The 22989-nt window shown below is 41.1% G+C and overlaps 1 protein-coding gene across 3 annotated transcripts in view; it reads left to right on the top strand.

Annotated features, from left to right (window-relative positions):
* The first annotated feature begins 4181 nt into the window (after positions 1–4181).
* The window catches only part of aspscr1 (ASPSCR1 tether for SLC2A4, UBX domain containing), a 212660-nt gene continuing 193852 nt past the window's right edge, over positions 4182–22989 (top strand). For all 3 annotated transcript variants that reach the window (XM_060844791.1, XM_060844789.1, XM_060844790.1), the window contains exons 1-3: positions 4182–4316; positions 12227–12282; positions 15020–15134. In XM_060844791.1, the coding sequence (XP_060700774.1) occupies positions 4227–4316; positions 12227–12282; positions 15020–15134 (261 nt within the window). In that variant the 5' untranslated portion in view covers positions 4182–4226. The remainder of the gene's footprint in view (positions 4317–12226; positions 12283–15019; positions 15135–22989) is intronic.

Raw genomic sequence — 22989 nt, 5'->3', positions numbered from 1 at the left:
GCTCTGGTACAGGTTGAACATCACCTCCTTGCTCTTGCACACTATGCCCCGAGTAGTTAAGCTGAGGATACTATGTTGTCTTCACTTGTCCTGCCACCCTCATTGATTTGTGCAAATATACATCCAAGTCCCTCTACTCTTGCAACTCCTTTAGAATTGTACCTTTTATTTTATATTGTCTTTCAATGTTTTTCTGAACATCCCCTCATACTTCTCTGTATTGTCATCTCTCCATCCACCCCACCAACTTGTTAATATTCTTTTGGAAATCTCCATAGTCCTCCTCACAGTTTACGACTGAGTTTAGTATCAAACTTATGTTCAATACATTGAGCTGGGGCAGGGGCGGTGGTGTGAAGTCTCATGCACCAATTGACTTGATAGGATTGGCTAGGCTGGGATATCCTTTGACTGGTTGATTCTTGATGTGAGTTGACATATTGGACTGACTGCAACGATTGAATAGAGTTGGAATCCTTTGTGTGGTTGACTCTTGACATGATTAGATTTGCTTTGAAGACTGCAGTGATTGGCTGGGATAGGGACCCTTTGACTGGCTGATTTTTGTTGTAATTTGACAGAGTCATAGAGATGTAAGCATGGAAATAGACCCTTCGGTCCAACTTGTCCATGCCGACCAGATATCCTAACCTGATCTAGACCCATTTGCCAGCTCTTGGCCCATATCCCTTGAAACCCTTCCTATTCATATACCCATCCAGATACTTTTTAAATGTTGCAATTGTACCAGCCTCCACTACTTCCTTTGCCAGCTCATTCCATATACACACCACCTTCTGTGTGAAGAAGTTGTCCCTTAGGTCCCTTTTATATCTTTCCCCTCTCATCCTAAACCTATGCCCTCTAGTTCGGGACTCCCCCTCCCCATCTATTTATCCTATCCATGCCACTTATGATTTTATACATCTCTATAAGATCATCCCTCAGCCTCCAACACTCAGGGAAAATAGGTCCAGCCTATTCAACCTCTTCCTATAGTTTACATCCTCTGGACACATCCTTGTAAATCTTTTCTGAACCCTTTCAAGTTTCACAACATCCTTCCGATAGGAAGGAGACCAAATTTGCATGCAATATTCTAAAAGTGGCCGAACCAATGTCCTGTGCAACTGCAACAGGAATTCCTAACTCCTATACTCAATACTCTGACCAATAAAAGGAAAGCATACCAAATGCCTATCTACCTGAGACTCTAACTATGAATCTGCACTCCAAGGTCTCTTTGTTTAGTAACATTCCCAGGACCTTATTTAAGCTAATAAGTCCTGCCCTGATTTGCTTTTCAAAAATGCAATGCTACACATTTATCTAAATTAAACTCCACCTGCCACTTGGCTGATCTGCCCATCTGATCAAGATCCCATTATAATCTGAGGTAACCCTCTTCGCTGTCCACTACACCTCCAATTTTGGTGTCATCTGCAAACGTACTAACTATACCTCCTATGTTCACATCCAAATCATTTATATAAATGACTACATTGGGCTGGAGCAGTGATTGGCTGGGCTGAGGATCATTTGACTGGTTGATTCTTGATGTGATTGGATTTGTTGTACTGGTTCCAAAGATTAGTTGGGCTGGGGATCCCTGGACTGGTTAATTCTTCGTGTGATTTGATGTAATGGACTGGTACAGTGATTGGCTGGTGAACCTTTGACTAGTTAAATTTTGATGTGATTGGATTGTTTATCTCCTCGTTATACATTTTTTCCTCTTCCCCCATACTACCACCTAACAGCAGTATGCTTATATCTTCCCCAGGACCCAAGTTGTGTGTGTGCAGGTGTGAGACACAGTGAAGGACAATAGGTGTAGCTGTGGCCTCCAAGCCCTCCGTTTTTTCCCTCTCCAGTTGTCCCCAACAGTACCCTTCCACCGACACTCTCGTTCATTTGGCTGAACTGGTCCTCACCCGTAATTTCTCTTTCGAATCCTCCCACTTCCTCCAGGCCAAAGGGGTAGCCATGGGCGCCCCAGCTATGCCCGTCTCTTTGTTGGCTACGTAGAACAGTTGATCTTCCGTAATTACACCCGCACCACTCCCCACCTCTTTTTCCGCTGCATTGATGACTGCATTGGCACCACCTCCTGCTCCCGAGGTGGTTGAGCAATTCATCAACTTCACCAACACATTCCACCCTGACCTTAAAATTTACCTGGACCATCTCTGACACCTCCCTCCCCTTCCTGGGCCTCTCCATCTCCATTAAAGACGACTGACTTGACACTGACATTTTTTACAAACCCACCGACTCCCATAGCTACCTGGATTACACCTCTTCCCACCCTACCTCTTGCAAAAATTCCATCCCGTATTCCCAACTCCTCCGCCTCTGCCGTATCTGCTCTCAGGAGGACCAGTTCCACCATAGAACACACCAGATGGCCTCCTTCTTTTGAGACAGCAATTTCCCTTCCCACGTGGTTAAAAATACCCTCCAACGCACCTCGTCCACATCCCGCACCTCCACCCTCAGACCCCACCCCTCCAACCGCAACAAGGACAGAACGCCCCTGGTGCTCACCTTCCACCATACAAACCTTTGCATAATCCAAATCATCCGCCGACATTTCCGCCACCTCCAAAGAGACCCCACCACCAGGGATATATTTCCCTCCCCACCCCTTTCTGCCTTCCACAAAGACCATTCACTCCATAACTACCTGGACAGGTCCATGACCCCGACAACCCACCCTCCCATCCTGGCTCTTTCCCCTGCCACCGCAGGAACTGTAAAACTGTGCCCACACCTCCTCCCTCACCTTTATCCAAGGACCTAAAGAAGCCTTCCACATCCATCAAAGTTTTACCTGCACATCCACTAATATCATTTATTGTATCCATTACTCCCGATGCAGAGCGCTTTAGGGAACATCTCCGGGACACCCGCACCAGTCAACCACACCACCCCGTGGCCAACATTTCAACTCCCCCTCCCACTCTGCTGAGGACATGGAGGTCCTGGGCCTCCTTCACTGCCACTCCCTCACCACCAGACACCTGGAGGAAGAACACCTCATCTTCCACCTAGGACCACTTCAACCCCAGGGCATCAATGTGGACTTCAACAGTTTCCTCATTTCCCCTTCCCCCACCTCACCCTAGTTCCAAACTTCCAGCTCAGCACTGTCCCCATGACTTGTCTTACCTGCCTATCTTCTTTTCCCCCTATCCACTCCACCCTCTCCTCCCTGACCTATCACCTTCATCCCCTCCCCCGCTCACCCATTGTAGTCTATGCTACTTTCCCTCCACCCTCCTCTAGCTTATCTCTCCACGCCTCAGGCTCACTGCCTTTATTCCTGAAGGGCTTTTGCCCGAAATGTCAAGTTCACTGCTCCTTGGATGCTGCTGAACTGCTGTGCTCTTCCAGCACCACTAATCCAGAATCTAGACTAGAGATCCTTTGATTGGTTGATTCCTGATGTGATTGGACACAGTGGACTGGCTGCACTGATTGGCTGGACTGGGGATCCTTTGATTGGTTGATTCTTGATGTGATTGGACAAAGTGGAGTGGCTGCACTGATTGGCTGGACTGGGGATCCTTTGATTGGTTGATTCCTGATGTGATTGGACAGAGTGGACTGGCTGCACTGATTGGCTGGACTGGGGATCCTTTGATTGGTCGATTCCTGATGTGATTGGACAAAGTGGACTGGCTGCACTGATTGGCTGGACTGGGGATCCTTTGATTGGTCGATTCCTGATGTGATTGGACAGAGTGGACTGGCTGCACTGATTGGCTGGACTGGGGATCCTTTGATTGGTCGATTCCTGATGTGATTGGACAGAGTGGACTGGCTGCACTGATTGGCTGGACTGGGGATCCTTTGGTCGATTCCTGATGTGATTGGACAGAGTGGACTGGCTGCACTGATTGGCTGGACTGGGGATCCTTTGATTGGTCGATTCCTGATGTGATTGGACAGAGTGGACTGGCTGCACTGATTGGCTGTACTGGGGATCCTTTGATTGGTCGATTCTTGATGTGTTGGACAGAGTGGACCGGCATGCTGGGGGAGGGCTGACCACCCTCAGCGACGGCGCACGCGCGCGGCGGTTTCCTCCCTTTGGAACACGCGCGGGCGCGGTGACTGCCAGAGAGCGGGGTCAGCGCCCCCCCCCCCCCCCCGGCGCTCGCCTTCATGTTCGGCGCGTGCGCGTTGCGCCAGTTCCCAGCTGCGCTTGAAGGGGGACGGCGATGGCGGCGAAGGCGGCGGCGGTTACGGTGCTGGCGCCGAATGGCAGGCGGCAGCAGGTGAAAGTGGCGGCGAGTACACCGCTGCTACAGGTGAGAGACGGCCCGGAATCCCTGCTCCTGACAACCGCCTTTCCGGGGGAGGATTCCTTTCTGTGCCCCCCTGGTAAAACCGGGCCTTGGCGTTTGGAGCTGAGTCAGACCTCCGCCTCAGACAGGCAACAGCAACATTAGGAATGCAAATCTTTATTGACCATAAATCCTACTCTGATTTACCTTCATACTACAGTATATACAAAACAGGAGGCGGGGGGTGTCCACATTTATTCTGTATTAATGTTGTAGCTTCATACTCTATCTCAGCAATATGCTGATTATGGGTTACATATCTCTTCATTTTGTCAATCACCTACATTATTTTTATATACATATACAAATAAATATGTGTGTGTATATGTATAAAATATTATATTGCTCTGGGTTACACATTTTATTCATTATTTAATTTACATTCATACTACATATGACAAGCTGAAAGCAAAACAAATTGCTGGAGAAAATCAGCAGAGCTGTCAGTATCTGAGGAGGTAAAAACAATGACAGCAGATGCTGGAAACCAGGTTCTAGATTAGAGTGGTGCTGGAAGAGCACAGCGGTTCAGGTAGCATCCAAGGAGCAGTGAAATCAACGTTTCGGGCAAAACCCCTTCATCAGTATCTGAGGAGAGAGAGAGCAGAGTTAACATGCACGTTCAGTTGGCAGTTAGGAAGGCAAGTGATAATGTAAGCATTCATTTCCACAAAAGCAGAGATGTACTGCTGAGACTGAGAGAGACTCTGCTCAGATTACATTTTGAATGTTGTCAGCAGTGTTGGGGACCTGTAACTAAGATGTGTTAGTGTTTGAGGGGGTCTGGAGGATATTCACAAGAATGATCCTGGGGCTGAAGGGCTTGTTGTATGAAAGCAGTTGAGGACTCTGGGTCTGTACTGGAGTTTATGAAAATATGGGGAATCTGATTGAAACTTACAAAATACTATGAGGCTTGGATCGAATGGATGTTGCCACTAGAAGGAAAGACTAGGATGGCTCCAAGGCCACAGTTTCTGAGTGTCAGGATAACTCTTCAGAACTGAAATGAGGATTGTTTTTCAGCCAAAGTGTGGTTAACCTGTGGAACTCAAGTCATTGAGTGTATTTAGGACTGAGATAGGTTCTTAATTAGTAAAGTTATCAAGAGTTTAGATTAGATTCCCTACAGTATGGAAATAGGCACTTCAGCCCAACAAGTCCACACTGACTCTTCCAAAGAGTAATCCACCCAGACCCATTCCCCTAACTGATGCACCTAACACTATGGGCAATTCACCTGCACATCTTTGTGTACGCAGACACTGGAAGAATGTGCAAATTCCACACAGACAGTCACCTGAGGTGGGAATTGAACCTGGGACCCTGACGCTGCAAGGCAGCAGTGCTAGTCACTGTGCTGCCCCAATTTTCAAATTCACTGATGGAGAAAAGGCAGGAGAATGGGTTGAAATCAGCCATGATTGTGAATGGTGGAGCAGCCTTGATGGGCCAAATGGCCCAATTCCACTGTTACTAGGTTTTGGAGGGTTTGAGCTATAGGGAGACACTAAATAGGTTGAGGCTATTTTCCCTGGAGCATCAGAGGCTAAGGGGTTATCTTATAGAAGTTTATAAAACCATGAGGGGTGTAGATAGGTGAATATTCAAGGTCTTTTGCTCAGGGCATGGGATTCCAAAACTAGAAGGCATTGGTTTAAGGTGACAGGGGAAAGATTTAGGAGGGACTTAGGAGCAACTTTTTCATGTGGAGGATGGTATGTGTGTGGAATGAACTGCCAGAGGAAGTGGTGAAGGCTGGTACAGTTATAACATTTAAAAGACATCGGAATGGGAATATGAATAGGAAGGGTTTGGGAGGATATAGGCCAAATGCTGCCAAATGGGACTAGATTAATTTAGGATATCTGGTCAGCATGGATGAATTGGCCCTAAGGTCTGCTTCCATGTTGCACGTCTTTATGCTCTTACATTTTGAGCCCAGTGGCCTTTCCTCACAACTGATAGTAACTAGAAAAATATGATATTTATGCTGATGACAAAGGTTGGGAGGAAAAAGGAGTAACCAGATGGGTGGAAGCAGAGAACCGAGAGAGAAAGGAAATTAGCCAGACAAAAGATAGTTGTTGTAAGCCAGTGAAGGAGAAAAGCTGATGATGGGGACAATGAATAGGTTAAATTGTGGTGGCTGTGCTGAAAGGAGACCATATCATGATGGGCCCTGGAAAGTGAGGATAAAGGACATGGAAGGAGGTAATCCGGGTCTAAAATTATTGAACTTGACATTGATTCCTGAAGGTTGTAGGTTTCCAAAATGGAAAATGAAATACAGTTCTTCTAGGTTATGCTAAGCCTCACTGGAACATTGCAGCAGGCCTGAGATAAAATGTTGGTCAGGGAGCACAACGGTGGGTTGAAGTGGCAGGCAACTGGAAGCTGAGTAATTATTATGGACAATATGTGGATATTCTGCAAAGAGCATAAAATACAGGAGCAGAATTAGACTATTTGACTGATCAAATCTGCTCCATCATTTGGCAATGGCTGATATGTTTCTCTACTCCATTCTCCTGCCTTCTTGACATAACCCTCGATCCTCTTAAAAATCAAGAACCTATCTATCTCTATTTTAAGTGCACTCAATGACTTCACCTCCACAGCCTATGTGGCAATGAGTTCCACAGATTAATCACCCACTCGCTGATGAAATTCCTCCTAACCTCAGTTCTAAAGTGTCATCTGTTCACTCTGAGGCTATGCCCTCAGGTCCACTCTATCCAGACTTATTAGTCATCCTTCTTCTCATCCTTCTAAACTCTATTGAGTACAGATTCCCTCCCCTCATCCTTCTAAACTCCATTGAGTACAGATTCACAGTCCTCAACTCTCCCTGGGAATTGTTCCTGTAACTCTCTTCTGGGCCCTTTCCAAGGCCACTGCATCCTTCTTTAGACACGGGCCCCAAACCAGTTCACAATATTCCAAATGTGGTCACCCACTCTGCATTTCATTTCGCCATTGTAGAGGAGTCCACGTTGTGAGCAATGAATATGGGTGTAGGTAAATTGTTGATTCACCTGCAATTTGTGCCTGAAATTTTGGATAGTGAAGAGGGAGGAAGTAAACGGGCAAGTGTTGCACCTTCTGTGATTGCTTGAGAAGCTGCTGTGGAGGTGTTGGGAGTGGAGAAGGAGGGGACCAAATATAACAATATGTTTCTTGAGTTATTCTGTATTAGTTATTTACCTTCACAATATGTTGCTCATGGGATGGAATTTTTTTTTCCTTGTGTTAACTGTTAAATTACAACTATTTTCAAACTTTACATACCCTTGCATTCATATGTCAACTCCTTTTAAAATAATGAAACTCTTTTCATAAAAGATACTCCTTAGTTCACATCAAATTGGTTTGCCAGCTGCCCTACTTTTGGGTTGAGTTGAGTAACCCCCTTCTCAAATGCACAGTTTGCAAACTTGCAAAATCCCCATTTGCAGCTTCTCTTTACATGGTGTATAAACTTCAAAGTTTCAGTTCTACCATCTGGTTTTGGATGGGACTTCCTTGAAAGTTGCTTGTGTTCATAGGGAAGGTAGAATTCTTTGCCTGCTTCATGCTCATGATGTGCAGATGATGTGGTTACCAGTTTTAAATACATTTTCTTTGGCAGAAAAAATCTAAAAGAGGGAAGAAAAAGCTTCTATTTATAGTGCCTTTTATGTGTTCAAAACATCCCCAAGTACTTCATGACCAATGAATTGCTCTTTGAAGTGTAGTTCCTTTTGTAGACAAACACGACAGCCAATTTGCACGCAGCATGGTACCACAAACACCATGAAAGGATTGACCAGTTAAATCTTTTTGTGTTGTTGGTTGAGGGAGGAATGTTGGTTAGCCCACAGAGAACTCCCTGCTCTTTTGGAAGAAGTGTTTAGGATTTTAAAAAAATCAAAGCAAACAGATGGGCCTAAGTTGAAAGTTTTGTCTATTTTCTATAGGTTAGAAACATCGAGACAGAAGTTTATTTAACTGTTTGAACCTGTCCTACTCAATAAATTGTAGCTGAATTTATCTTAAATCCATCTATCTTTTTTCTGAAGTCCATAAGGTACTTATCTAACAAAGCCAACTAATAGCTATTCAAAATTTTTTGATTGAGCCCCAGCGTCACCTGCCTCTTGGGGTGGGAATTTCAAATATTCATCACCTTTTGTGTGAAGAAGTACTTCTGAGATTGTTTTTGCGTAGCTGAACTTTAAAATTGGGGTTCTACCTCCTTGTTCTAAACCTTTTGATCAGAATAAGTGCATTTATAACTACCTTATCGACTCTGTGCTGATACATTTATATGAACCAAGAACACAGGCCAACATTATTTCACAATAATGCAGACATTTGTCACATTTTAGATTCTAAAAATGTTAGTAATTCTATCTGTTTACATTTAATAAATTATGACAAAAATTTAAAATATCAAATCTGTAATGAACTCTACCACTGCATAACTATTGGAGATAGAAAGAATTTTAACTAGGTGTCAAGAGAGAACTAAATCTATTATACAAAAATTGCAACAAAATATATTTGACTTCACAGCCAGTTTATTGTTTAGCTTATTTCTGCTTAGCCCATTGAAAAATCTGATATGCCTAATCCTAAAATTGCTGTTTGGTTAAGAATGTGAAAACATAATCACTATCCCTAGGTGATCAGAAGTAACTGCTCTGTTATTTGTTCATAATGTAAATCAGTTTGACACAAGTACTTAAGGAGTATTTGGAAATCGGACTCCAAAAACAAAACAAGGAAAAGCTAAATAATACTCTTATGCTTCTATTATCATACTGGATATTTTAAAACAGAGTTGTCAAATATTCCTATTCCAATGATCTGTGATAAAAATTGACCTACCTCTAGTGGAAACCTCTTCTTCAATTGTTGAAATACAATAGAATCGTAGAGATGTACAGCATGGAAGCAGACCCTTTGGTCCAACTGACCAGATATCTAAAACTAATTTAGTCCCATTTGCCAGCACTTGGCCCATGTCCCTCTAAACCAGACCTGGGCATTTTATGTCCATGGGCCATATCTGGCCCTTTGGTCATTCCTGTCCGCCTGCATGAGGTCAATCTTAAATTAGAACATAAATGAAAAAATATTTATGCCATGCACGCAATGCAACTGTGTTGCTTTTGTTTTGAAAAGGATGCTTTTTAAAATTTACGTATGGAAGCACATGCGCGTGCGTGTATGTGCGTGAACAGCTAAAAGTGATGCTTGCTGGCTAGCCCTCAAAATGTCAGCTCACACCAAGACAAGTTATGTCTCTCCCACAAAATTGCAGAAACAGTAAACCGTTTTCTGATGAAGAGTTTATTAAGGAGTGCTTGTTGGACTCTGCAGAACTAATATGCCCAGAGAAAAAGGCATTTGAGAATGTGCCCCTCTCCCAATGCACTGTAGCGAGAAGGATTGGGAACATCGTGAGAACTCTGGAGCTTCAGCTGCATCACAGAGCGGTCAACTTTGACTTTTTTTCCTTGGCTTTGGATGAGAGCTGCGACGTACGTATACAGCCCAGCTACTCATCTTCGTACGTGGGATAACTATGGACTTTAAAATCACGGAGGAGCTGGCAGCAATGCAGTCAGTGAAAGGAACAACAACTCGTAATGATTTATTCACGGAGGTAAATGCCTGTTAGGACACGTTGAGACTAAAATGGGACAAGCTGGCGGGTGTGACAACGGATGGTTGTCCAAATCTAACAGGAAAAAATGTTGGACTCTTAAAGAGAATGCAGGATAAAGTGACAGAAATTGACCCTGAACAGAAATTGGTATTTTTGCCTTGTATTATACATCAGGAATGTTGTGTAAGTCACTGTTAAAAATTAACCATGTGGTTGATGTTGTAACTAAAATAGTTAACTTCATCAGGGCAAGAGCTTTGAATCACAGGCAGTTTGTTGCACTTTTGGAGGAAAATGAGACTGAACATCGTGACATAGGCTACACACAGCTGTCAGGTGGCTCAGCCTGGGCAAAATGCTGAAAAGTGTACGGGACTTGAGAGAAGATATTCAAGATTTCTGTGTGAAGAAAAGGAATGGTATTCCACAGCTTTCAGATGCAGACTGGATTGCAGACCTTGGTTTTGCTGTTGATGTGACTGCACTTATGAATGAACTAAATGTGAAACTGCAGTGCAAGGGTCTTTTTGTGCATGAAATGTACAACTTGGTGAAGGCTTTTATAAAAGTTGCAGCTTCTCTCAAGCCAAATGGAGGGCAACATTCTCACCCACTTGCCAATACCGAATGAAGGCACATATTCAACTGATCACCTCCACAGGTACTCATTTATGTTAGAAGCATTGCATGGTGAATTTTCAAGGCGATTTCAAGACTTGAAAATGGTTGAGAATGAAATGCACATGATTTTTTTCCCCATTTACATGCAATGTGGAGAATGTATTTAGTGATGTTCAGCTTGAACTCATTGACCTGCAGTCTGACACACTTCTGGCAGAGTACTTTAGGTTAGTCTCACTGCTTGATTTTTACTCTTCCCTCAAAGAGGAGAACTTTCTACACATAAAGAGGCATGCTGAGAAGATTCTAGTCCTCTTTGGATCTACCTATATATGCGAACAGACATTCTCAGTGATGAAGTTCAACAAATCCAAATACGGATCCTCTATCACTGATGATCTCCTCTCAGCTGTCCTTCACATATCCACCTCAGACATTCAACCAGATTTCAGTGCACTTGTTCAAGCCCAAAACAGACTGGATTTTTTCTCACTAAACAAGTAAAATGAACTGAGAAACATCAAAAGCACTTATTCCTTTTTGTATAGAGTTGTTTGTAATACTGAACAATAATGAAACAACTTTTCATTATTGGTTTGTGAGATTAACATATTAAAAATAAAATGAAGTACTGAAATTATTGTTTTATTTCTTCTGTATTTGACCTACTCCACAATTTCATATCTTTATTGTAAAAGAATATCCTCATTCTTTTGATTATAGTTTCAGTGCAAAACTATATAATTTAGTACTTTTACAATGGGAGAAAATTAATACAGAGCAGAATTATGTTCAACTTACTGTTGGTTTGGCCCTCCAACACAACTCAGGTTTCTCATGTGGCCCCTTGGAAGAATTCATTGCCCTAAACCCATCCTATTCATATACCCATCCAAATGCCTTTTAAATGTTGTAATTATACCAGCCTCCACCACTTCCTCTGGTAGCTCAATCTATACATCCATCAACCTTTGCCTGAAAAAGTTGCCCCTTAGGTCCCTTTTATATCTTTCCCCTCTCAACCCTAAACCTATGCCCTTTAGTTCTGAACTCCCCCATCGCAAAGACAAAACCTTGTCTATTTACCCTATCCATGCCACTCATGATTTTATAAACCTGTATAAGATCACCCTTCAGTCTCCCAAAGGAAAATTGTTTTTGCAGAAAACTGTTTTAAGAATGTATGATGATGAAAATAATATGCTACTAATTGGCAAGTATAGCAAAAGATATTGAATGTTTAATTTTCAAAATGATGTGGAAGCAGCACCCATTATTTCTAAACCCAGCTAGATATACATTTGAGGTTATAGGAATCTTGTGGAATTTATTTGTAGATAACTGAAGAGTTGTGGTTTGGTTAGAGTTAGGCAATGTTGGATAGATACTCCTGCACTGAACTTTGGTTTGAACCCCTGTCAACATATAACCAGTCAAGTAAAATAAGGAAAGGGAACATTTTTTTGTTTTGATTTTCATCTGATTTTGCCGCTCAAGATAACTATTATAATTCCCAACTTTATGCTACAGCCAGATATGATTTGTTTTTCTGATGCAAAATGATTGTTATTTGTCATTATATTTTTCTGTTCATTAGGTTTTAGAAGAGGTGTGTAGAAAACAGAAATTGGATCCCGAGGAATATGGTCTGAAGTAAGAATCTTTAAAGCTAGTGAACTTCTAATATTGGCTGATTTTTTTTATCTCTGAATATAAATGTGCTGGAAGAGATGCTGCCAACCTACTTCTCTGCGATTATAAATTTATTTTATTGTTTTTTTTGTTGAAATAGTTAATTTTCATGTATAACATCCCAAAGATTTCAGATTAACCTCAATTTTGTGATAGTCATAGTTAAATCTGTGGGGGAAAAAAAATCGAAACAGTGGATTGTTAATACCCTGGCATCTAAGGCAAATTGTTATCCTGTTTATCACTCTTTTAAAAAATTGTTGAATAATTTTGTCATAATGCTTTGTATTTGTGAAATAATTGCAGCTAAGTCTCTATCCTTTGGTGTAACAATACTTAGAGTCAGTCAGACATGCTGCTTTATAATGGGGTATGTGCTGCAGAGTTGAATTTGGCTTGTTCCTTTCTAAGACCATAAAGCTTAGTTACTGCAAATCAATACATGCTTGAGCAATTTAGCTCACTTGCTGTAGGTGAGGGAACTTTGCAGACTGTGATGTACTTGTCAATGTGTGGCACCAGATCAATCTGGCAACTTCCGTGGTAACATAAATTGAATGAATCAAATCGATTTCATGCTTGTGCTTAATCACACCAAATAGACTTAAGAGTTTGTTGATCTTCCATGTAACAATTTTCAGGTTGCTTGTTTGAAGCTGATTCTGATGCTTTGATTTTCCATAGCCTTCCATGTGCTTTAATTTCTGCATCCCTCTTCCTTTGATGCTCCACAATCATGCATTCACCCACCCTTTGAATGGTAGAGTAATTAGCTAAGGTGAATGACCCTCCCAGTCTCTTTAGGTATCTTTATCGCTTGCCTTTGTAAGATACCTTGGGATAGTCTGCTATATTAGATTAGATTACTTAGTGTGGAAAAAGGCCTTTCGGCCCAACACGTCGACACCGACCCACCCTACCCATTCCCCTTCACCTAACACTACGGGCAATTTAGCATGGCTGCTTCACCTAACCTGCACATATTTGGACTGTGGGTGGAAACAAGCACCCGGAGGAAACCCACGAAAACATTGGGAGAATGTGCAAACTCCACACACACACACAATTCCCTGAGGCGGGAATTGAACCCAGGTCTCTGGTGCTGTGAGGCAGCAGTGCTAACCATTGTGCCACCATGCTGCCTGATGTGTTATGAAGATGTAAGTTGTAATGCCCATTAGAGACCAGGATTTAGCTGGCTGAATTGGGGTTAGACCAGATTTTGTAGTGTTATTGTGTAAGGTCTGCTTTCAACTATTTTCTGTTGCTCAACTTTTACTTTGCTCTGAGAAAAAATTTAGATAGTAGCATTTTTGTTTCTGGCTTTACTAGAATTGTAAGCAGATTGATGAAGTCCTTCTTGCAAATTGATGTGGTTTACTGGTGGAATTCTTCACTGAACATCATCTTTTTTGATGTGGATTAAACTATGTAAAAGTATACATAAATTAAACTGGTGCTGACACACAGAGACAGCAAACGGATTTCTTCAATTTGTTCATCTGTAGTAGACATGGAAAAAGATTTCAGGACAGCAAAGAAAGATTCATCAAAAAACAGACAATCCTCATTTACCTTTTATGCTTATTGTCGCATTTTTGTACCCAAAGGAGTACTTTCTGTTTGTGGTTGGTCCAGCAGTATTAATTGGATGATGAGCTTTCTTTTTGATGTAGTGTTTTGTTTTAGAGCAGTGCAAAACTTGGTCCAAATTATTTTGCTGTGGCAACAATCTGATTGATGCCCTGTTAAAAATCTGTGTGACTTCAATCCTGGCAGACTACAAGGAGCCATGCTTAATCTCAGCAGAACATTCCTTGTTTCATGAACTGTCTCTGCATAAATGAGCAGTGCTACATCGAACTAGTCCGTTTGGTCCATTCAGCTTGTCTCAAGCAATTGTGGTATCTTTCACAAAACAATAAGTACACTCACCATTTCACCTGAAACCACATACATCCACATACATATGCTTTTATCTACCTCAGAACTCTTCATATATTGCTCAAAACAGTTCTCGAGTTACATAAAGAAATGATGACAATACACTCTCCTTCCAGTATTCTGATTGTAGTAACATTCCCTTTCAGATAGATTAAGGTGGTAGCTTTAAAGGTCAGGTCAGTATGTGTCATCCTTTATTACTTGCTACAAATATATTACTTGCTACAAATTATTCTTCCAAATGTAACCTTAACATTCTAGTAAATAACGGTCACATGTAGATTCTTAAGATAAATATTAGAAAGTAATGCTCTCCTACAACCTCTTCCATCATGCAGAAGATAAAAAAGCTTGAACTCTCACACCAGCAGATTCAGGAACAGCTTCTTCCTGGCCATTACTAAATTGTTGAAGGGACTCTCTAACTTCAAATAAAGCTGATCTTGCTAATGTTGATCTTGCTTAGTGCATGCTTTGTGCAATGTAACCTGTATGCCTCTAGGTTTTTCTTTCACCTTATGATCAGTTTGTTCTTGTTTACTAAGGTCTGCCTGTACTGCTCGTAAACAAAGCTTTTCACTGTATTTAGGTATATGTGGCAATAAATAAATCAAATCACACAACTAAGACAGTAAAGTGAAATGGAAATCTTAAAAATGTTCTCTTTAATTCTTCAGTGGTTGGAAGGGATGAATGTTAACCACACTGATATGTAATAAAAGTAGAATGTTGATGATATGTTGGTTTATTCTAGGTTCCAGAGAACAGTTTTGGATTTGTCACAGCAGTGGCGGTTTGCCAATGTCCCTAACAATGCCAAGTTGGAGATGGTTGCAGCTGCACGTCAGCATGCTGGAGCAGAGAGCAAGGTAAATTTGCAGGTCAATTTGATAATGTTATTTATTAATTGAATAACATTCATGGCCAGGCTTTCAAGAATGTACCACCTACAAATTGCAATAGGTTCCTTTTTAATTAAGTTTTTGAAATATTTTCTTTTCATCCATTGAGCTATGTCTTTTTGGTGAAGTATTTTATATGTTGCATGTTGAATAGTTATTACTAATTTTTAAAGGTTTAACTTTTTAGATTGAACAATTTGAAAAAAAACTCTTCATTTTGTTTTTGTTCATCTGAACCAGAGGCATACCAATATCCTGGGGGGCAATATTTGCTAATACTATTCAGGAGATTTTAAACTAATTCAGCATGGGGGGTGGGATCTTAAATTGTAGTTCCAGTGTCCAGGAGATTTAGAGTAATGAGGTCAGAAATATGGTTTGAAGATTGCAAGAGTTCACCGATAAGCAGGAAGGTGGTTTGAAGTGTGTCCACTTCAATGCCAGGAACATTTGGAATAAGGTGTGTGAATGTGCAGCATGGGTTGGTACCTGGGACTTTGATGTTATGGCCATTTTGGAGATATGGATAGAGCAGGGACAGGAATGGTTGTTGCAGGCTCTGGGATATAGATGTTTGAGTAAAATCAGAAAAGGTGGTAAAAGAGGGAGAGGTGTGACATTATTAGTCAAGGAAAGTATTATGGTAGCAGAAAAGACGTTTGAGTACTCATCTACTGAGGTAGGATGGGCTGAGGTTAGGAACAGGAAAGGAGAGGTCACCCTATAGGAAGTTTTCTATAGGCCTCCGAATACTTCCAGAGATGTAGAGGAAAGGATAGCAAAGATAATTCTGGATAGGAGTGAGAATAACAGAGTAGTTGTTTTGGGAAATTTTGACTTTCCAAATATTGGCTGGGAATACTATAGTTCAAGTACTTTAGATGGGTCAGTTTTTGTCCGGTGTGTGCAGGATAGTTTCCTGACACAGAATGTAGACAGGTCAACAAGGCGTGAGGTCACATTAGATTTGGTACTGGGTAATGAACCTGGCCAGGTGTTAGTTTTGGTGGTATGTGAGCACTTTGGTGATAGTGACCACAATTCAGTTATGTTTACTTTAGCGATGGAAAGGGATAGATATATACCGCCGGGCAAGAGCTATTGTTGTGGGAAAGGCAATTTTGATGCCATTAGGCAAGATTTAGATGCATATGATGGGAAGAAAATTGCAGGGAATGGGCACACTTGAAATGTGGAGCTTATTCAAGGAACAGCCACTGTGTGTCCTTGATAAGTATGTATCTGTCAGGCAGGGAGGAAGTGGTTGAGCAAGAGAGCCATGGTTTACTAAAGAAATTGGATCTCTTGTCAAGAGGAAGAAGAAGGCTTATGTAAGGATGAGACATGAAGGCTTAGTTAGGGTGCTTGAGAGTTACAAGTTAGCCAGATAAGACCTAAAGAGAGAGCTAAGAAGAGCCAGGATGGACATGAGAAGTCGTTGGCAGGTAGGATCAAGGAAAACCCTGAAGTTTTATAGGTATCAAGAATAAAAGAATGACTAAGAAAGATTAGGGTGATTCAAGGATAGTAGTGGGAAATTGTGTGTGGAGTTAGAGGAGATGGGGAAGCGCTAAATGAATATTTTCCGTCAATAATCACACTGGAAAAAGACAGTGTTGTCAAAGAGAGCACTGAGATACAGGCTACTAGACTAGGTGGGATTGAGGTTCACAAGGAGGAGGTGTTAGCAATTCGGGAAAGTGTGAATTTAGGCAATTCCCCTGGGCTAGATGGGATTTATCCTAGGATTTTCTGGGAAGCCAGAGAGGAGATTGCAGAGCCTTTGGCTTTGATCTTTATGTCATCATTGTCTACAGGAATAGTGCCAGAAGATTGGAGGATAGCAAATGTTATCCCCTTGTTCAAGAAGGTGAGTAGAGATGACCCTGGTCATTACAGATCAGTGAGCCTTTCTTCATTTGTGGGTAAAGTGTTGGAAAAGGTTATAAGAGGTCCGATTTTTAATCATCTAGAGAGGAATAAGTTGATTAAGATAGGCAGCACAGTTTGTGAAGGGTAGGTTGTGCCTCACAAACCTTATTGAGTTCTTTGAGAAGGTGACCAAGCAGGTGGATGAGGGTAAAGCAGTTGATGGGGTGTATATGGATTTCAGTAAGGTTCCCCATGCTAGACTGTTGCAGAAAACAGAGGGATGGGATTGAGGGTGATTTAGCAGTTTGGGTCAGAAATTGGCTAGCTGAAAAAAGACAGAAGGTGATGGTTGATGGGAAATGTTCATCCTGGAGTTCAGTTACTAGTGGTATACCATAAGGATCTGTTTTGGGGACACTGCTGTTTATCATTTTTATAAATGACTTAGATGAGGGCATGGGCCAGTTAGTAAATTGCAGATGGCATTAAGGTTGGTGGAGTTGTGGATTGTGCTGAAGGATGTTGTAGATTACAGAGGGACATAGATAAGCTGCAGAGCTGAGAGGTGGTAATTGGAGTTTAATATAGAAAAATGTGAGGTGATTCACTTTGGAAGGAGCAACAGGAATAAAGAGTACTGGGTGAATGCTAAGATTCTTGATAGTGTAGATGAGCACAGAGATCTCTGTCCATGTACATAGACCCCAGAAAGTTGCCACTGAACTAGGATGAACTTATGTAAGTATTTGACTAAAGGAGGCATAAGCCAAAGTATTCCAGAAAACTATTATCTTCTGGAGCAGTTTTAAAAATTTAGATATAAAATAGTTTTTACACCTAATGACGAAAAAGAAAGTTTCTGAATTTCTAATAAATTAATAAACTTCGTGACTTGAGCTTTAAAATTGGTTCCCATTCCTTTGCACATGCTTCTAATTCAAGACTGATGTAGATTTACCCATTAGGTATCTATGAATCAATTGAAATTTGTGTGCATTTGTGTAGTTTCTGCCCATTCAGTTGTAACAATGAACTACTAATTGCTGAGAGATGGATTTTTGAAATACAAAAGCAGATGCTGAAAGTCTGAAGTGCAAATGCAAAATAAATGATGGAAATATTCAGATCAGACAGAACCTTTGAAGAGAAAAGTAACAATAACTTTTCAAATGAACAACCTTTTGTTAGAACTCGATAAAAGGCGTGTTAACAACTTTGTAAAGAATGATAGAAATTTAGCTGCTGTGGAGTTTCTGGAGAGTAATAATGTGGATTTAATTTTCACACCTTGTCATAAAATGACAAAATGACTGCAGAAGAACTAGACAAAAGGAAAGTTGCGGTTGCCACCACATCAGTACTAGGATTCTGGATGTTGAATATGATCCAAAGTAAGATGAATTCAACTGCTTAGGGTGATGCACCCCAGAACGAATTTTTGTTTTATGTCTCCATGGTTTCGTTCCTTTTTCCTTCTAGCAAATACCATATGTACTCCTGTATAGGTTATGTTTTAAAGACCATTGTTTTAGCTGAAATTAGGGGGTCAACTTATACACAAAATATTGTTTTCGAGGGGATGAAATGCATGTTTGGCATGAGTCAAAGAAGTGGACAAACAAGAGCCAGATCTCTGTATAAAATAATAAACAATAAAAGGAAAAAGAATTGTGGACGTTATTGAACACTGATCTTCAAAATAACTGTCTCCATTCTGCCTGCTACAGTAGAATGGCAATATCATACCGTTTTCCAGTTACCAGTAACATAAAGTGGATGTAGGTCAACACATATGTACAAAAGTTAATAGGTATATCAACAGGTGGTCAGTCCATCTACCGTGGGTATCTATAAACACCCAAATCATGAAATAAAAACAGAGAAGCAGTAAAAATAAGAACAAAGACTGATAATATTTTATTAAGAAATAACTGCATGAAACTGTTAATAATATACGATATACACTTTACATCAAAAAACTGATATTCACAGCAAAAATCTCTTCTCAGTGAGTATCACAAATATAATGGGATAACTGCTTAAAACAAAAGTTACCAGTACATGCACAAGTCCACTAGAATCCTTCAAGTTCACTGTCATCAGTTGCACCACTGAATAACCTATGCCAATCATCTGCGTCAAGCAAATCGTCATATGGATCATCTTCATCTGCACTCTCGAGGAGATTACCAACTGATTTGTCATCACTTCCATCTGACCATATATAGTCATGCTCCGCACCATCTAAAGCATTAGAAATTCCAGATGTTTTGAAGGCTTTCACAATAATTTCAGTTTTCATCTCCCTTCCAGGGCTCACCAATCCACTCACATACAGTTGCAAGTAATAGAGCATACACGGTGCTACCCTTTGTGAAGCTTTTTTCTCCTTCTTGCATCCAATCATCCATTTCTTCTGTACTAAGTCTTTAAAAGGTTTATTGATGCTAACATCCAGTGACTGCTCCATGCTCGTAAGGCCTCCAAGTTTCATTGCAATGCCAGTATTGTTAGCTTGAAGTTCACTGACAACACTTTTCACTCTGTGATCTGAACATATCCAAAACCAGTGAGCTTTTTTCCCTTTCTAAGTCCATCCTGGTCGCATATTCCAAACCTCCCTAATCCAGGTCTTGCAGCCACCTTCATCCATCCACCCTTTGTCATGGATGAGGACAACAATGTCTTTTGGAAGTTTCTGTCTGGGCAGAGTTATCTGCTTAAAGATCACCATCGGCTTTAACTTTGTTCCATCTGCCATACAATCATGTACAACAGTGAATTTACTCCTTTCATGGCCAGCAGTCTTAACCAAAACAATTTTGCTCCGATCTTGTCCACAGATCTATTCTCTGGTATATCAAACTTCATTGGGGTTTCATCAACATTGCTGATACATGAGAGCCTGTACCCAATTTTCTTCCAACTTCTTGCAAAGCGATGGAATCCAATTAACTTGTCATTAAATTCTGCTGGTAGACTTTGGGCAGTGTTGGTTTTCTGTCTAAGCACTAAATCATACCTTTTCATAAACCTACTGCACCATCCAGGACTAACTTTGAAATCACTGAATCCATCTATTTTTGTTTCGTTTTTGGCGCGTATTCTTATACATTGTCGAGTCACTGTGCTTCCGTCTGATGACACTGAATTACCCAGTGAGCAATCTTTTCTTCTAGTTGTGGCCACTTGTTCCGATTTCTTTGGTTGGGCTTCTGTTTCTGGATTAGTGGTGCTGGAAGAGCACAGCAGTTCAGGCAGCATCCAAGGAGCAGCGTAATCGACGTTTCGGACAAAAGCCCTTCATCAGGAATAAAGGCAGTGAGCCTGAAGCGTAGCATAGAGCACAATGGGTGAGTGGGGGAGGGGCTGAAGGTGATAGGTCAGGGAGGAGAGGGTGGAGTGAATAGGTGGAAAAGGAGATAGGCAGGTAGGACAAGTCTGGACAAGTCATGGGGACAGTGCTGAGACATGGTTGAAGAGCTTCAGGTCAGAAGAAATGACCTGGGAGTTGCAGTGGGAGAGGGACTCCCTGAGATTCTTGTAGAGAGAGGAGGAAAATTTCTTCAAGGCAGGCATCCTTGCAAGAGGATTTGCAGTAGGGTTAAAATCAACGAGGTAAAAACAATGACTGCAGATGCTGGAAACCAGATTCTGGATTAATAGTGCTGGAAGAGCATAGTTCAGGCAGCATCCAAGGAGCAACGAAATCGACGTTTCAGGCAAAAGCCCTTCATCAGGAATAAAGCCAGTGAGCATGAAGCGTGGAGAGAGAAGCTACAGGAGGGTGCGGTTGGGGAGAAAGTAGCATAGAGTACAATGGGTGAGTGGGGGAGGGGATGAAGGTGATCAGTCAGGGAGGGGAGGGTGGAGTGGCTAGGTGGAAAAGGAGATAGGCAGATAGTACAAATCTGGACAAGTCATAGGCACAGTGCTGTGACATGGTTGAAGAGCTTCAGAGTACTTCGATTTGGCATAGCCTTCAACTGTGTGGCTTTTTTCCTCCGACCTCGAACAAATTTTTCAAACACAGAACTTCCTTGCAGCTGCGCTATTATTGTTCTTCTCTGCAACTTCAATAACTTTTAGTTTAAACTGTGCTGTGTGCTTGTTTCTTCATGATGCCATTTTATCAGAAAAAATTTGGGGGAGTTTTACAATAAGTACAGCACAAACTGTATGTGACACCTACTTCTAAGAAATTGAGGGAAGACAAGGTCAAGGACTGCCATAAGGTACCATAGATATTTGCATGTACAAGTCAAATATATGTATGTACATATTACATAAACATATAGTTATCAACATTCAATTTAACTGGTTGAAAATCACGTTGTGCAATTGTATACTGGTGCTTGCAACATTTCATGATGTAGATATTGCATTTGAATCAAAAATATGCAAATCATGTCATTTAAAGCTGCATATGCAGTCAGGAAGAGACCCCTGAAAAACTAGGATTGACTTATACATGAGATATATCAAAGATACCAGATCTTTGGGGCAAAAATAATGGGTTGACTTATATGTGAGATCGATCTATATACAAGTAAATATGATAAGTTTACTTGGCTGACAACTGGCACGAAGGCAAGAGAACATTTTAATTTTTGTAACTTCCTATAGTTTATAAAAAGATCTGAACTTCTGCAAGGTTGTGAGAGACAATTTGCTTTTTCTTTCTCTGGTGCAGGCATTGCCAGTGTGACAGATGAGGCCATTGAATCTTCCATTTGTATTATTGTAACATGGGTGCCAATTAATACAAGTTTGTGCTGAAGTGGTACCTAATCATTCATTGCATTCTGTGGACTCTAGTATCTCAAACTGTATCAAGCTTAATAAATTATATGAGTTGGAAAGGGATCACCAAATTGGCCATTATTGACTGAGGACGGTGTGGAGCTTGACAGGTTGATGGAATATCCTTCGGGTGACTCATCATCTTTTTGATTTTCCGCGTTCAGCTGAGCTTCAGGATGATAAAGTCAGTCTTCCTTTATTTTTTCCCATTGTTCTACTTTGTCTCCATCAAGTGTTCATCCAAGCATCTTTTAGAAATTACTTCTAAATCTGCTTCCATCACATTCCAGGCCATCACAACCACAACCCGCTGCATAATTACATTAAAATGTTTCCAAGGATACCATGTTAGCCATAAGTCACTGAAGCTAAGTGAGATAAGTAATGTTAACAGAAATTTCAAGAAGAGCACCGTTTACACAGTGAAACATGGGTATGAGAAAACTACAATGGTTAAACTGTGAATTGTAGGTGCAATCAAGTGTTTCATTTGTGGAAGCGATAATTATTTTAATTTAAATATATGAATGTCCCCAGTTTTGAACAGCAACAGCAGCTATATTCTAAAACAGTTGGGAGAAATGAACTCTAAACCCATCCTGTATTCTAGAATTTAGAGACAGTTCAAAATACGACTTTTGCTTCAACTGTTCAGAATTGAGTGTTTCAATGATGATGCAATTTCCTTCACTAGCCAATCCAAAACTGATTTTCAGAGACAAGGGGATTAGTAAGTTCCAGGGATTCATTGGCATCTTCTTCTGGCAGCTCAGCAAAGTTGATTTTGTGTATAATTAGGAACAGCCATCCCAAACCGGAAATTGTTCAAAGGCAAGCAGTCATAAGTGTCTAAAAAAAGAGTCTAGTGGAGTTCCAGCCTCTTGGTGAGCCTGCAGTGTTTGGAAGGTGGGAACTGTGCCTACTAACACAATTATTAATTTAATGCCAAGGTAACAATGTGATAAGTGGGTGTTTGTGCTCCTCATGAAGGAGCAGTGCTCCAAAAGCTAGTGCTTCCAGATAAACCTGTTAGACTATAACCTGGTGTTATATGATTTTTAACTTTGTCCACTCCAGTCTAACACTGGCACCTTCAAGTTATGACATCCAATATAATCATTTAAAGTTGTGTACTTGATGTGTGGTT

Source organism: Hemiscyllium ocellatum, chromosome 25 (genome assembly GCF_020745735.1).
Source record: "Hemiscyllium ocellatum isolate sHemOce1 chromosome 25, sHemOce1.pat.X.cur, whole genome shotgun sequence".
Classification (NCBI taxonomy): Eukaryota; Metazoa; Chordata; class Chondrichthyes; order Orectolobiformes; family Hemiscylliidae; genus Hemiscyllium; species Hemiscyllium ocellatum.
The sequence above is the reverse complement of the archived record's forward strand: the minus strand, read 5'-3'. Positions and strand labels throughout refer to the sequence as shown.